This window comes from Schistocerca americana, chromosome 2 (genome assembly GCF_021461395.2).
Source record: "Schistocerca americana isolate TAMUIC-IGC-003095 chromosome 2, iqSchAmer2.1, whole genome shotgun sequence".
Lineage (NCBI taxonomy): Eukaryota > Metazoa > Arthropoda > Insecta > Orthoptera > Acrididae > Schistocerca > Schistocerca americana.
The window spans coordinates 412,404,380-412,421,542 of record NC_060120.1 but is presented as its reverse complement, the minus strand read 5'-3'; the positions used below and the strand labels follow the sequence as shown (position 1 = coordinate 412,421,542).

The 17,163-nt window shown below is 42.9% G+C and overlaps 1 protein-coding gene across 1 annotated transcript in view; it reads right to left on the bottom strand.

Annotated features, from left to right (window-relative positions):
- Positions 1 to 1,206: 1,206 nt before the first annotated feature.
- Positions 1,207 to 17,163, bottom strand: part of LOC124595440 (C-type mannose receptor 2-like) — a 53,894-nt gene continuing 37,937 nt past the window's right edge. The window contains exons 5-7 of the mRNA XM_047134181.1: positions 15,837 to 16,020; positions 7,367 to 7,587; positions 1,207 to 1,649 (exon numbers count right to left, since the gene is read on the bottom strand). Of these exons, the coding sequence (XP_046990137.1) occupies positions 1,480 to 1,649; positions 7,367 to 7,587; positions 15,837 to 16,020 (575 nt within the window). The 3' untranslated portion in view covers positions 1,207 to 1,479. The remainder of the gene's footprint in view (positions 1,650 to 7,366; positions 7,588 to 15,836; positions 16,021 to 17,163) is intronic.

The following is a 17,163-nucleotide window of genomic DNA, read 5'->3' as shown; positions in this document are numbered from 1 at the left end:
AGGAATAAGACACGTTCCAGTACAGAGCCATCAGACCTTGTATTTTGGCTTTCAAATTGACATGGTCTGCTAGTAGGAGCAAAGAAAAACCACTGGAAATATTCAGGAAATAGATCATAACCAATTTTCTGGTCAAACGTTTCCACTTCTTACACGACATTTTATTGACAAAAAATAGAAAATCCATTACAGAGTCTACCACACTTAGCAGATTTTTATCTCGATGGTTAATCTGTGCGTGAATACGCTGCCACTCCCCCAAACTTGAGCTGCTTCATCAGACCCTACGCTAACACTTAAGTGAAGATGCAAATTGAGACCCATTTTATATGAAGGATACAATGAATGAGAAAATTGTAGCTAATAATTTAGGAGCATGGCCACCTTCAAGACAGATTTTCACTGATAGGCCTAAACACGAAGATTGTGTAGTAAGTGCATTCGTAGATGCAACAGTGATAGAGGGATCAGAATGAAGGTTCCAGAAGTATTGTCCATACTAACTACATACCATATTAGCGATTTTAGAGGGCATCGATACGCAAAAGAAGTTCAAGAAGAATCGGCCATTATTTTATCAGAATGACGCTCAGACTGATGCTTATAAAATGCTACAATGGTAGCTACACCAAAAGCTATCTGGTATAGCGCATTATGGAAGAAGTTCAGGAGCTTTGTCAGCTAAATAAAACAGAAATTAAGTTGTCGGTGAAGGCGCATAGCAGAATGGAGAGAAATCAAGAAGTGACAGGGCAGGAAGCTGTGCACACTGGTTCAGTGAAATACTGCCTAACCACCTCCTAAAACCATAAGTACTAGAATCAAGGACCGATCAAACGACAACACCCATTGTTTTTGCGACATTACAGGAAGACGCTACGCCCCAGTGGTGTCCAATTTACCATCACGTCCTCGGTACCATAATTGCAGATACAGCAGAACCTTTACAGTGGCAAGGGTACATCTTCAACTTAATCAAGGGAGATTCGGTCAACATCTCTATCGCCTCAGCACAATCACACCTTTATGCGAAAGCGGCGTTGAGAAAGATGTTACTACAGCTTCTTCGACCACTACAGATGATAATCAAGAAATTATAGAAATAATGCAGCGTCCGATGTCGTCTGGCAATGGTATAATTATCAAAACTCTTTTGGCAGCAAAAGACAAAGGAGTATACCTCAATTAAAAATAAGGAAAGCGATTTTTTATTTTTTTTACATTGTGATACAGTAAACATGTTAATTTCCTTAGATCACTGTCATAATTTCAGTTGAATCGGATGTAACGGAAAGTTGTTGCTTTTTATATATCTGAGTCTGATTGCAGTGGAGATCCCCAAAAGCCATTACTCAATTCAGAAACAAACCAGTAGTGTCGTGAAGTAATAGTGCCTATCGTTCTAGTGAGGAGAAGCACCGGAATGTTGCCCTGTCACATTTGTGAGGACGTACAGGCAACGGCTGCGGAGGGCGTCCGCTAGCTGCTGGGCAGCGGTATCTCGCAGAAGAAGGGGTACCTGAGGCGGCAGTCGACGTCGTTGTAGGTGCCGGCCACGTACAGCGTCACGCAGTCCTCGCCGGTGGGCCCGGCGTTGTTCGGCTCTCCCGGATACCAGTTGGCGAACGACAGCCATGTCAACAGCTTGCCTGCAACACAAGGGGCAGTGACTTCAGAATTGGTTTTTTAACGCGATTTTGAGGAAAAATAATTTTCAGGGGGAACTTTGGGGAAAGGGAAACTTTCAGGAAATTTTGGTGCTGGGCAACCAGAGGAAGTACTTCGTCTGCCTAACCTTACTACTGCTGCCATCTTTGCTATTTTAGTTCAGACAACACATACTTAGTTTCATAGATATTCACGAGATGTCACTCTCTATTCAGTCGAAACATTTGGCTTTTGTGGGAGACGTTAGACTCACCGTGCTGATATCTTTCTGCGACACCTAGTAAAAGTGCACATGACCAGCTTCGACCTTTCAGGATGTCTATCGACTTTCGTAGTCGTATCGAGTTCTGAGAGACGCCATACAGGATATCGTCGTTATAATTGCACCTCCAATTTGATGTGTTTCTTACCAAAACATATGTCCTATGTATAAATGCCGTTTCAAATATTAAAGATATCTCCCTACGATCAACTCAGATCCTCATCTCCCCCTCCTTTCCTCTGCCCTTTCCCCGGGTTTCCTCTCCCCCCCCCCCCATTTCCTGTTTTTTCTCCACGTACCCTCTCTCTGCCACCCTTCTCCTCCCCCCCCCCCCCCCCCCCCCGAGTCCTTTTGCATTCCCCTCCTCTGCCTTTCCCCACTCCCTCTCACGTCTGCACAGCCACTCCCCCCTTCCCCACCCTCTTATAAGTCCTCGTCCTCCGTCGGCTCCTTCCCCCTCCCTCACCACTTCGTTTTTCCTCTCCTTTCCCACTTTTCTTTCCCATCATCTGTCCAGGTTTCCCCTGTCTGCCCTCGGCTGAGGTGTGTCATGTTTGTGCCAACTGTTTCGTGCAGTGTTCAAGTGTTTCCAAAGTGTTGCGAACAGAAATCATGCTGTCGCTCGGTGTGATTTTGATATCTCATGCGAATAGAAACCAGACTGTCGCCGTGTATTTTAACTGTCTACTGCTTTACCTGTCTGCTTCACCGACCCTTTGTTTTATGTTTTAAGTTCCACAATTTTCCGCCATTTTCCCATTTCAGTCACCGATTTTATCGCCTGCTTTTTTTCTTTTTTTTTACCAACTAGGATCACATTAAGAACTTCAGTTCCTCTTCTTCCTTTGTTGTTGTTTCCTATTTTTCCAGTATTCCCTCATTTTATTTTTTTAAAACAAACTCTGTAGGCTGAACGGCATAGCAAGCTGCTGCCAGCTCGCCCCCTTCGGGAGGAATCGAAACTCATTGAAGGAAAAAAAAAGTATTAAGGATATCTCGAAGCGAGTCTGTTTTGGTATGATTTGTTCTAATGTAATGATAGATTGATGGCTAAGAGCCTTCAGGAGGCGTAAGTAAAATACAAAGGCACACGCTTCGTGTGTTTACGATAGTGTAGTGGGTGGAGCTATCGAGTTGCGAATTGAAATATTGTGTCGTGCGCTAATGTTAAATCAAAAGAACAATGAAAATAGCATGAAGAAAGAAAGTGTAGTGGCCCTAGAGCATGTGTTTTTATTTTTCTGTTCAGATTATGTGTTTTTATTTACAAATAGGTAAAATTTTGTTTACTTAATATTTTATATGTACGCTTACTTTACGTCCCTCAACACGTAAGTCCTCTTCTTCAAGTTGCGAACACTAAAAGTAATACAGTGATAATAGTTTAAAGGAATAGGTAGTAGTAAGGAAAATTTGGCGAAATTTCATAATTTTGGGGAAATTTTTGTTTTGTATGTAGGAATTTCGAAACCTCAACCTGGAAACACTGTAAGGGAAAGTAGGGGCGAATTCATGTTTCACGACACCCGTTTCTGAGTCGTGAGGTGGAGAAATTCTAGTTCTATCATATTTACAGGCGTACTTCGAGAACCTTGGAATCGTAAATAAACCATAACCACATTTAGATACATGATTGACAGGTGGCAACAGACTGAACACTGTATGTGTATCAAAACTTAAAATAATACTGAAGTTAATGAAAAAGTTAACATACTATGTTACACACGGCCGTAATCACAGACGTCAGTGCTCTAGATCAGACTTTTTGATACCTCCCTTGTATATTCTTGATATTCGATGCCTTCAATTTCCGTACATTTTCTGATGCCTTCCAACATTAAGATACCACATTACAAAACTGTACGAATGACCCTGCCTCAGTGGCAAGAGCGGTCACCGAAATTAAGCGCTGTTGGGCTTGACTAACACTCGAATGGTTGACCGTCCGCCTCTGCCAAACGCCGTTGGCAACTGCAACGTGCTGAGCCTTGATAAGAGAGTTGAGGGGCTACCTGATTGAGAAGCAGCGGTTCTGATAACAGGAACTGACGACCGCCGGGAGAAAAGTTGTGCTGACGACATGACCCACCATAACCGCATCCAGTGACGCCTAACGGCCGAAGATGATAGAGCGGTCGGTCGATACCATTGGGCCTTCCAAGGCCTGGTTGGACGGAATATTTCAAAAAATGTAATCCATAATTGATTTCACCCACTACTGCTGGCATATTTTTCGACAGAGAATTCAGCAGCTGTCTTGACATAAAAAGTCGTTTATTTTGCTGTCTCCATTGCCCATTATTTTACGGTATGTCATACCTCTGCTCTGTAGTTCCTGTATAGACACCACAAGTTGCTTACGCAACTGCAAAGATCTGAAGATGATCACCTTTCATTTTAACTAGTCATATCGTAGAAAAGTTTCCTACTGAGATGTCAAAATAAACAATACAAAAAGATCTAGTAACGGATTTACTTAAATGGAACACTCCGCGAATATCACACTTTAAAGTAATCAACGTAGCACTAGCACTACACTATGTACTTACTGATTTGTTCTGACACAGCACGTCAGACACTTTCTAACGGCTACAGTACACACAGGCACTGTATTGTTAGATCGATAGTGTTATTAGCAGCCTGACTCGAATTCGGTCGATACAGAAGTAGGAAGCCATCGTTCTGGACGTTGTGAACGAACTTATAGGTTATTTCGCGTTTTGTGTAGGAAGGGGCAACGAATGACAAAAACGCAGTAGCCATTTTCATCTTAGAACGAAAACGAAACAAATCAGACCACGGCAGCTTTCTTCCTTGTTGAAAGCACCATGTGGCCATCACAATCCTTTTCAAATCGGTACCAACAACAATGTCGTTTCGCTCCTACTTCTACCACCACTACAGTCACACGTTTTAGCGCCATACAGGCTTTCATTTTATGGTGGTAAAAATCACTTTGACTGTAAGCATTGACCGGGCGGCTCAAATTTGTATCTTAGCGTTTACATCTGTTAGCCTGAATGGCATCTCCTTTTTTGTCGTTGAAAGTTCATTTCTTAATTTGTGCACCACTAAGCTTTTCACAGTGGAAATTCTTCCAATCCATACGTGGCATACAGCAAACCAGTATTGGTTAAAAACAGTCTTCGTTGCAATTTTAGCTTTTTGTTTTTCAACTACGCGTTTCGCCTTATTTCGCCATCTTCAGGTTATCTTAATTTGATATTTCGTAGAAGGATCCTTTAGTCAGTTTAGCCAAAGGGCATCGTAGAATATATCAGGCCAACATCGCCTTCTTTAACTCAGCAAAAACTTTTCTAGATGGACGCGAGTGACACCAAGACCTGCATAACGCTTTCCCGTTCACAGGCATTTTGCTCACTACCTGAGCCCCATATAATTCTGTTACTCGCTCCTGTGAACGGGAACGCGTTATGCAAGTCTTGGTGTCACTCGCGTCCATCTAGAAAAGTTTTTGCTGAGTTTAACGTTGGCGATGTAGGCCTGACATATTCGACGATGCCCTTTGGCTACACTGACTAAAGGATCCTTCCAAGAAATACCAAATTAAGATAACCTGAAGATGCCTAAATAAGTCGAAACGCATAGTTGAAAAATAAGAAACTAAAATTGCAAACAAGACAGTTTTTAACCAATACTTCGCACAATGCTCATCGTGTTACATAGTCCAATCGAGGTCTCTCGGCGTCCTAGGCCCGGTTCTACCTGGCCTCTAATACTGGAGTGATGTGTGATGTTACATCGCAGTGATAATCGTTAAAAACAATCTGTTTTCCGTCTAATATACACTGTAGGACGGAAATTTACCTTAGTTTCCGGGCTCAGGTATCATGAAATCGACAAGGACGTGCTGATCCGAGTCGAGACAACAGAAAGTAACGGAACCTACTGTGATGTGTAAATACGAAATGAGTGTATGAACTGATGCCGGAAAGATTTTAAAAGTTATGTCGCGATTGTAGGACAAAAGTAAAAACAAAAAATAATAAAGAAGTGGTACTTTCCTCTTCTTGAGCGTGGTGAGTCATAGAAATACTTGGTAATAGACGGTGCGCGGTCAGTGCCCCAAGGATCAATAGCAATATTATTTAATCGCCGCTTTTTAACAGATTACATAAACATTACACTCCAAATTATCCTGGAGGATGCAGACGCTAGACCGCACGGATAAAAGAAAAGCACTAAAATTTACATGTGCTTCAGTCAAGAGTGGTTTAACATCGCGTGGGCATGCACTTCCATTCCAGTATAATCAGCGTTCTAAATCTCTCTTACGACCAAATTATTCTTTTCGTTCAGTGTAACTGAACAATTCATCGGAAAGAGCGTCAGATGCGTCTTTGTTAGCGCTATGTTTCTCGCATTGAACAACGACGTCTTAAAACCAGTACGAGTATCTAAATCGTGAGCCATCTAAATGAAGCGTTAAATTTTCCTTCAGTTTTTTAAATTCCACTAAACGCTACGGCTCTATTAACAAATGAGTCGATGCGGAAATTCCTCCGGCTCTTGTACTAGTACATATGCAGTGCCTCACTTTTGAGCGTACTTTGTGTTGTTTAGACTTGGGTGTCAGCTTTCGTTGTACAATTTAATTTTTCTTCATTTTGCTCAAGTCTCTCTCACTGTTTGATGCCTATCCTGTAATCATGAGAATGTCCCTCTTCTGACTTTCCTACAATGAGAAATGTGATGAAGGTTAAAGGTAGAGTATTGTTGAGATCTGATGGAACTTCTCCTGGCGATGTTGAACAGTGTGCTTTCATTTCCTATCAACATACAACTGCGTGTTATAAAGGATATCATCCCAGAAGAAAACCTAAATAATTTTCTGTTATTATTGGTTTAACTGAGAAGTGAGTTTTTAAAGTATCGACGTTTAACTCTTAAGAAAAAAAAGGAATACAAACAAGTAATCGGCCACGGGCATGCTATAAGGTTAGAGTCAATGCGTTTACCTGAAGCTGAAATTAGAAACAGCGGAATCACATTCCAGCGATGTCTGACGGTGGGATTGACACCCGTATTATTTCCTGATGGTAGAACATGAGTCACATGCATATTAGCACATTATGAAATGTGTTTCTCGTTCTAATTATAACCGAATAAAGTTTTAAATGCTACTGAGCCACAGACATTCAGCTTTTTCGAGGAATACATCGACAGTTGACTGTATATTTTGATACATTCCTGCGTACAATCTTGAATTTGGCTTTCACTCCATTATGGAGCACATAATTCTCAAATTGAATAATGTGCAAGCGAATAATCGAGAATTTTTGTATCTGATTTCGGAGAGGAATGTATGTAAATATAAAAATGTCTGTAAATGTAACTTACAATTACTTCTTTAAAAAATGCCCTAAATACACAAGTAGCAGACAGTAACGCTGTAATGCTGCAAGTATGCCTCACCTGTTTCACTAACGAAGGCACCTTCCTCTTCGATATCATTCAAGCCAACATACGATTCCGTGACGTCTTTGTTGACGTCGTAGTATTTTATCACCTCTTCCGCCTCTTCTTGTGTGTCCAGTACAGCCAGATGACCCCCATCGTCCAGACAGCGCTTCTTTGCTCCCTCATATGTGTCTGCAGTGGTGTAGTGCTTGTAGAAACCCAGCTGTGGTACGTACCTGCGCAGAAAAATCAGTGGTATTACCCGGTGTTCTTACCTACGTATGCTGCAATGAACTGCGTTTCTTCCTCATCAGTATGGAAAAGTTAATGAAGTTGATCATACAACACAGCCACTTGTATTCTACGAACGTTGACCTTGTCTTACTCTGCAGACTTGCATTTATCAAGAAATCGCCCTGTCTTTGAATTAAATTCCTAACTGCAACTAAGGCGACAAAATTCTGTAAATAATCGTCTACTATTGGGCCGTTAGACTACGTTTTGGTAAAAAGAAAAAAAATCTGCTGCTAGAATTGGTGGAATAAAGGCAGAAATTTAGAAAAGGTAACTGAAAATGCGTTCGCTTCTGAACGCCCCACACTTCCTGCATTAAGAAATATTCAAAGACCTTTGAACTAACAGCGGTACATATAATTTACATAATAGTAGAAATAAGGTTCTCTAAGGAAAGAAAGAAAGTTTCCTGCTCCATTCACTCTATGTGCTTCTCTGGAGGAGAAATTGTCACTGATTGTCACAGAAGGAGCTGCACGCAGAAGGACAATGTGGACAGCGATCGTTGTTGGCATCCAGGTAGACGATGCACCAGTCGGGATGACAAATTAAATTGTCAAAATTACCGAACATTGCCTGACGAAAAGATTTGCTGAGCTAAGGGCTGAGGGCGAACACAATAATATAGTTACTTAATAGCAGAAATTATATTTTTACAGCTTTCTTGTTAAAAGTCGTAGTATATTGCGAACTTCAAATTACAACGATTATATAATAGTGATTGTACCATGCTGACATTCAATTTGTTTCTAGCGTCAGACAATAAGCGATTCATGTGAATGGAAATTCTTTCCATGTTGGAATTGCTGTATGGAGGTGCCATTACGTTTCTGATATTTTTATTGTGTGAGGAGTTTCTTCCCCTTATAAAACCGTTTTCCACGGAAACGAGTTAGTGGACATAGAAGCCTGACTTTGTAATTGTTCCAGAGCTTTCTTAGTTCACGCGTCTCTTCGTATAAACTTTTTTTATCAAGTTCTTCTTGAATACCCACCACCTTTGTTGTTTGTACATAAGTTTAAGTTACATATGAAAATAAACAATGCACACAATAGAATCAAAAAGCAACTTATTCAGCTCTGTGTTTCAGCCGATTAACATGTGCGCGACGCAAGCTGGCGCGCGCGGATGGTGGCAGCCGTATTCAACTAAAGAAGGAGACGAATCTGACTTGCTTTTGCAAATCAGTAAGTAAATTACTAAAATGAATAGAACTCTAAAAATACCGAACCAATCATATTTCGGTATATCAACAGCAGCGGAAAAAGGTAGGCCTGTAGAGGGTTAGGATTTGTTACGAACAGGAAGATTGGTGAGAGACTGAGTTACGTTGAACATGTCAGTGGTAGAATTATTTTCTTCAGTTTGAAAGGCAAACCTACGCCAACAACTATACCTCAGCCACATGCGCCGACGTCACAAGCAGTAAAAGAAGAGATGGAGGAAGAATATAAGGATATTGAACGGCTAATATACTGCATGAAGGGAGATAATCTAATAATCGGAAGGGTTTCGAACGCTGTGGCAGGGGGAATATGTGAGTGTGTAAAAAAAATCGGTTCAAATGGCTCTAAGCACTATGAGACTTTACATCTGAGGTCATCAGTCCCATAGACTTAGAACTACTTTAACCTAACTAACCGAAGAATATCACATACATACATAAACGAGGTAGGATTCGAACATGCGACCATAGCAGGAGCGCGGTTCCGGACTGTGTGTAAAATGAGTTAACGGAAAACATGCTCTCGGTTTTAGGAATGAAAGAGGAGAGAGAGTAACACAGTTCTCCACGAAATTTTAGCCAGTTATAGCGAATACATTGTTCAGATATCACAAGATGAGAAGGTTTACTTTGAAACGGTAGGCGACACAAGAAGATTTTAGTTGTTTTACATCATGGTGGGACAGGTATTTCCAAATTACACTCCTGGAAATGGAAAAAAGAACACATTGACACCGGTGTGTCAGACCCACCATACTTGCTCCGGACACTGCGAGAGGGCTGTACAAGCAATGATCACACGCACGGCACAGCGGACACACCAGGAACCGCGGTGTTGGCCGTCGAATGGCGCTAGCTGCGCAGCATTTGTGCACCGCCGCCGTCAGTGTCAGCCAGTTTGCCGTGGCATACGGAGCTCCATCGCAGTCTTTAACACTGGTAGCATGCCGCGACAGCGTGGACGTGAACCGTATGTGCAGTTGACGGATTTTGAGCGAGGGCGTATAGTGGGCATGCGGGAGGCCGGGTGGACGTACCGCGAATTGCACAACACGTGGGGCGTGAGGTCTCCACAGTACATCGATGTTGTCGCCAGTGGTCGGCGGAAGGTGCACGTGCCCGTCGACCTGGGACCGGACCGCAGCGACGCACGGATGCACGCCAAGACCGTAGGATCCTACGCAGTGCTGTAGGGGACCGCACCGCCACTTCCCAGCAAATTAGGGACACTGTTGCTCCTGGGGTATCGGCGAGGACCATTCGCAACCGTCTCCATGAAGCTGGGCTACGGTCCCGCACACCGTCAGGCCGTCTTCCGCTCACGCCCCAACATCGTGCAGCCCGCCTCCAGTGGTGTCGCGACAGGCGTGAATGGAGGGACGAATGGAGATGTGTCGTCTTCAGCGATGAGAGTCGCTTCTGCCTTGGTGCCAATGATGGTCGTATGCGTGTTTGGCGCCGTGCAGGTGAGCGCCACAATCAGGACTGCATACGACCGAGGCACACAGGGCCAACACCCAGCATCATGGTGTGGGGAGCGATCTCCTACACTGGCCGTACACCACTGGTGATCGTCGAGGGGACACTGAATAGTGCACGGTACATCCAAACCGTCATCGACCCCATCGTTCTACCATTCCTAGACCGGCAAGGGAACTTGCTGTTCCAACAGGACAATGCACGTCCGCATGTATCCCGTGCCACCCAACGTGCTCTAGAAGGTGTAAGTCAACTACCCTGGCCAGCAAGATCTCCGGATCTGTCCCCCATTGAGCATGTTTGGGACTGGATGAAGCGTCGTCTCACGCGGTCTGCACGTCCAGCACGAACGCTGGTCCAACTGAGGCGCCAGGTGGAAATGGCATGGCAAGCCGTTCCACAGGACTACATCCAGCATCTCTACGATCGTCTCCATGGGAGAATAGCAGCCTGCATTGCTGCGAAAGGTGGATATACACTGTACTAGTGCCGACATTGTGCATGCTCTGTTGCCTGTGTCTATGTGCCTGTGGTTCTGTCAGTGTGATCATGTGATGTATCTGACCCCAGGAATGTGTCAATAAAGTTTCCCCTTCCTGGGACAATAAAATCACGGTGTTCTTATTTCAATTTCCAGGAGTGTATATTGTAGACTTTAAGGCGTAGGTAGGAGCAGATATGAATTCAGATCGCAATTTTTTGATGATCTAGAACAGACAGAAGTATGAAAGATCGTCTGGTAGAATCTGTGTGGGCAGAAGTGGGATACAGATATACTTAGGAATGATGAAGTGCGTTTTAAGTTGTCTGTAGATACTACTGTAATGACTACTTCAGCATGTCTAATTTAATAGAATCGGACATTTCTCAAAAGGGCAAACACAGATACACGGACAAATAAAGGAGAAGGAAAGTAGCTGTGAAGATACCTACTGTAACAGAAGAAATACTTCGGTTGATCAAGGGGAGCAGTACAGAAAATGCTCCAGGAAAGGCAGGGATACCCAACTATATGTGAATTAGCAATGAAATCAATTGAAACTGCAGAGAGTCTCAAGAGAAATGTTTTCAGGAGAAGTATGAAGAACCCGAAATAGTGATGGTTGTTGGAAAAATAGATACAGATAGAGAAGGGTTAAAACAATATTCTGTGAAATTTAAAGCAAACGTTTCAACAACAAGAGTTAAATATTGAGGAAAGGTTGCCTAGGATGACATAGCACACTAAAGGCGTGTCTCTTAACACGACAGGAGAGGAAATAGGAGGTAAAATAAGCAGAACGTACAGATAATATTCCTTCGGAAATTTTGAAATCATTAGCGGAAGTGACAACCAAACGGCCATTCAAGTTCGTTTGTAGATTGTGACAGTGGAGGTACACTACCAGGGTTTCAGATAATTATCATTCATATAATGATGAAGACAGTAATGACAGATGAATGGGTAACATATTACGAAATGGCCATAACAGCTCATACGTCAAAGATGCGGACAAGAGAGAAAGTAATTGAGGTTGTGTTAGAGGAGGGTCAGATGGTTTTAGCCAGGTAAGGCCACAAAAGAGGTGGTTCTTACGTTGAGTTCGACGATGGAAGGAAGACCTTAGGAAAATCAAAACACTTTTATAGGCTTTTCGTTCTAAGAAAGTAGTCGACAATGTAATATGGTGCAAAATGTTCAAAATTCTTACGAAAATAAATAACAGGTAACAATAAGAACGGCAGGGCAAGAACGATGTGTTCAGATCAAAAAGTATTTAAAACAGGAGTTCACCCGCCTATTTAATCTACACAGTGAAGAAGAAATGACGCAAAAAGAAAAGGTTCAAGAATGGGATTACAATTCAAGGTGGAAGGGTGTCGATGATAATATTCGCTGATGACATTCTTATCCTCAGCGAAACTGAACTGAATTACAGTGCACATGTATTAAGGGTAAACCCAATAAAGGTGAAAGTAATGAGGAGCAGCAGATACAAGTTTAATGATAACATCAAAACTGGCAACTAAGGAGCAGCAGAGTGAAGGAATTCTGCTACCTTAGAAGAAATGTAACACTGCAGAAGAAGCAATGAGGACATTAAAAGCATACTAGCAAAGCTAGCCAAAGGTAGTCCATCAAGGACGGTCTTAATTTGAGGTGAAATCTCTGAGAACGTAAGTTTGGACCACAACAGTGCATAATAGTGAAGCACGGAATATGGGAAATTCTGAAAAGAAGAGAATCGAGGCGATAGAGATGCGGTGCTATAGACGGACGTCGAGAACGACGTCGAGTGATAAGTCAGCGAATGAGGAGTTTCTCTGCAGAGCCGGCGAGGAATAATTAGATGGAGATCACTCACAAGAATGTGGGCAGTGTAAAACTGGACAGTGCGGAATTAATTACATGTTGTTAGAGGTAGCTGAAGAGGGTAGAAACTATACAGGAAAACAGATATTTGGGTACATCCAACGTTAGCTGCAAGTGCTACTCTGAGAAGAAGAGGTTGGCGAAGTAGATGAAGTCGAAGCGGGTCGCCTCAAATCATTCCTAAGATTGTTCACCCACTGTTGGTTTTAAAAATAGCCTACGTGAGCTGACAAGTGGAAGACATTATTTTGTGGGTCGTATAAGAATAAAATTTATGATTAGTTTTAATCTTTTGAACGAAAAGGCAGGGGGCCAAATTTTAAAAGTGATAACAGATGAATTGTCATGATATTTTAGCAAGGCTCACTAACGCGCATTCACATCTAGCACCCACACAATCGTATAATAACGCTCATTTTGTGCGAACAAGGAGATTTTTGGTGCAGAACGAACTTTAAGTTATAGGAGAATATCTAGAGGAGACCAGTGACCAACATAGGTCACTTCTGATATATAAACAAGAATAAACGACGAAGACTAAACCTATTAGTACAGTTGTATATTCCACTGTAGAGTGATGCCTGACTTTGTACTTCCCATTCAGCCGCTGCTACCATCACGAATATGAAATCTGAATATCGCAATGCCTGCGTCGTATTCATATCCACACCTAGTTCTTTTCATATTTTTTGACCGTTGTTTTATGTAGATATTTTGCCTTTGGCGAAAAAATATTATGATTTGCGCGCAAGACGTTGAGGTATTTAGCGCCTGTGCTGCTACATGATGAAACGAGTGTAATTAAAAAGGTTTCAAGTTTCAAAATTAAACTGATATAAAAATAAAATACTTTATTCACAGGTATTTCGTGCAGATGTAACACACACACACACACACACACACACACACACACACACACACTGTTGCAGCTGACGAGTGTGGCTGGCTGATTACTACACAAAGTACGAGGGGCTTTCAATAAGTAATGCACACATCTCTTTCTCTGCCAAATTGGGTTGAAAAAGTGCGGAATTTTGTTGTGGGACATCGCCTATAGTTTCATGAAGTTCCGATAGGTAGCGGCGCTATACGTATCCTTGCGCTGGTGCGTCCCAAGCGGAGAGATGTCATTGACTTTCTTTTGGCGGAAAACCAGAGCATCGCAGATATTCGTAGTGTATTGCAGAATATCCTCGGAGACCTGACAGTGAACAAAACCACTGTGAGTCGCTAGGCGGGGCGTCTGTAATCATCGCAACAGGTTCGCTCAAACCTGTGCGATCTCAAGCGTGCCGGCCTGCCTCACATCTGTGGCTCCTGCAATGTTGGAACGTGCGACACTTCCATTCGAGGGGGTCGACGAATCACAATCAAACACCTCGCCGCACAACTGGGCGTCTCTGTTGATAGTACAAACACAATCTTTCAGGCGTTGGGGTACTCCAAGGTGTCTCCCCGTGGGTTCCTCGTCCACCCCACAGCCCTGATCTCGTACGATCCATCTGTTCGGCCTAATTAAGGATGCACTCTGGAGTAAGTAGTGCGTGGAATGAATGGGAGGTTATTGATGCAGCAAGACCAGTAGAGTTGTGCCATGCACAAGCCCTCTCAGTAAGGTGGTGTAAGGACGTCGCATTGTTGAAAAATCGTGTTTTGTAACCAAAAGAGTATAATATGATCTATTGGAATAAAACCGATTTAATTTCGGAATAATATGTGTCACATTATTTACTGAACGCCCCTCGTGTGAGCCACACACTGTAGGACACAGTAAAACTGGCAACATAAGGCCTGATCGACCGGAACATGTGCATAACGCATGAGGAGGAGCGAGTTGACTAATATATCTACTGCGATTGGACAAAAATATGCAAACACCTGCTCGAACATAATGCTGCTCCTAGCCAGTCCAGGAGGTTGCACTCTTACATTTGGTCACGAACGAGATCTATACAATGTAAGAACGTTGCAAATATCAGTCGTGTTGAGAACAGTGTTCTGTGCAGTTTTGAGTGCGCTATGGCGGAGGTAAGTGAATTCCGACGTGGGGAACTTGTTGGTGCTCATACAATAGATGCTTCCATAACCAAGATAGCCGTGGAAGTACCGTATCGAAGACTGAGACCGCATATAGAGAAAGCGGTGAAACGATATCCGCCAAGTCACAATGCGGGCGAAAATGTGTGCTGAGTGATCGCGACGATCGTTGAAAAGGACTCTGAAGAATGAATAAGAGGATGACAAATACAAAAATCGCTGCAGAACTGAATTTTGCAATTCGTGAATCCTGTCAACACCAAAACAACGGGGAGGGACGTCCACAAGCAGAGAATCAGGGAGCGAACTGGAATTCCAAAACAACGCACTGGTGATGCAAATGCCAGTAGCACGAGAACATGGTGCCGAAGCCATAAGACAAGGATTATCGAACAGTGGGAGAAAGTCATTTAGTCGAACGAATCTCGTTTCACGCTATTTCTGATTTCTGGTCCGGGTCAGGTCCCAAGAGTGAAACATGGCGGGGGTCCGATGATGATTTTGACAGCAATATCGAAATATTCCATGGGCCCCATGACTACTCTTCAAGGTCGCATTACTGTCGAGGATTTTAAATATGAGCATTGTGATTTGATCAGGTCCATCCCGAGGTGCAATGTTTGTTCCCCAGTGTTTCATGACGATATGGCCCTTGTTCATAAAGCTCGCATCGTGGTGGACTGGTTTTGTGAACACAAAGATGCAATGTCGCATCTCCCACGGCCAACAGAGTCAGCTTTTGTTGTGTACTTTGGATAGAAGCGTGTGTGATCGCCATCCGTCTCCACCATCGTTACCTGGACGTGCAACTGTTTTGCAGGAAGTGTGCTATAACATTTCTTTGACAATCTTACAGTTCCTGTATTTATCCATGCTGACACCACTGGAAGTTGTTTGAAGGCCAAATGATTTCCTACACCGTACTGGTCTTGGTAATATGTTTTATTTTGGTGTTTCCACATCCACCAACTGAACATTATCTCTGTAGGTAGCAGATGATGGGATGAAACGTAATTAAGATGATTTTAACAATATTACTTGTAGCGAAACGCGGCACCATACGGAGTATGTGACGAGATGCAGAGGAGCTACGTACTTGTACCCAGCAGGCAGCACAAAGGGGAGCGACCTCTGGCAGACGAAGGCGAACACCCAGTCACAGCGGTTGTCGTTGTAGCGGCCCTCGGCGTTGATGGTGACACACTGCTCGCCGAAGGGTCCGTTGTTGTCTGGCTGGCCGGGAGACCACTGGTGGTAGCCCAGCGAGTGTATAGGAGTTCCTGCAGTTTTACACCAAGTGCACGCGAGTCAGCGTTACTGTATAGGCTACTATTACATTATATGACTGCAATAGGAAAATTTTTGTTATGAGTCTCTCTTATTGCCATTTCAGATCATCTGTACATAATCATAATTCCAAATGAATATACGTACCAGTAGGTTCAGATATATTGGGTGCAATGCTGACCTACTTGACGGTACCTGCCGACTGAGTTTCAGCAAACGGTGTCCAATTTGTTGGCGATCTTCTGTTAAAATGAGTCAGTGGTGCAGGTTAGAGAATAATTATTCTTTCTTCATGTATACAAGTTATTCGAGTTCCAATTAAATTTTAAAGTATCACTACCTTAAAGATAAAACAATTCGATTTATTTCCACGACCACCTTTTAATTCCGTAACTATAATCTACTCATGGCTCAACAGATTCATGGAAGAGACAAACACAACTGGAGTGATATTTAACGTAAGTCTTCCTGTTGTAGAGTTTCGGCGCTTGTTTGTGCACATGTCTGTTCACTTCTATGTAAACCGAACTTTAACAGCTGACTGGCAATCATCACAGCTAAGATTCCGTAAGCGCACAACGTGTGAAACTCTGATTGTTCCGTTATCTCCAGAGATGCAGACTGCTGTAGACAGAGCCAGGTTTCCATTGATTTTCATTGACCTCCGGAAATGCAATCCATCGTCGTCACTCAATAAACTTTCTAGAAACAAGAATCCAGTACATCTTTCTTAATGGGAACGCGCCGCTAGAAGAGAACCTGCACCTGGAGTACCGTAGGGGAGTGTGATCGGCTGTCTCAGAAAAGATTCTCCAGCTTGTGCTTATCTGCGTACGAATGTGGGCATAAATTAATTAGGAGCAGAGAATGAAAATCTTGTCGATCCAAAACAGAGCTTTACTGTAAAATGAAAACAAAACAATAATCAAATTAAAGGTTGGTTATTCGAAAGTGTAAGTCTTTGGCACTTCTATGATTTCAAAGTCTCCTACTGCGTAACGTTCAGTACCCTGTTGATCCATTCCGTGATTTTTGAGGTTCTTTAATCCTCCTATCAACGTTTTCCCAAGGTGGTAGAGCGTTGCTGCTCGTGCGTGTACCAATCGTCCACGGCATCCCTGCTAGTGGAATTCATT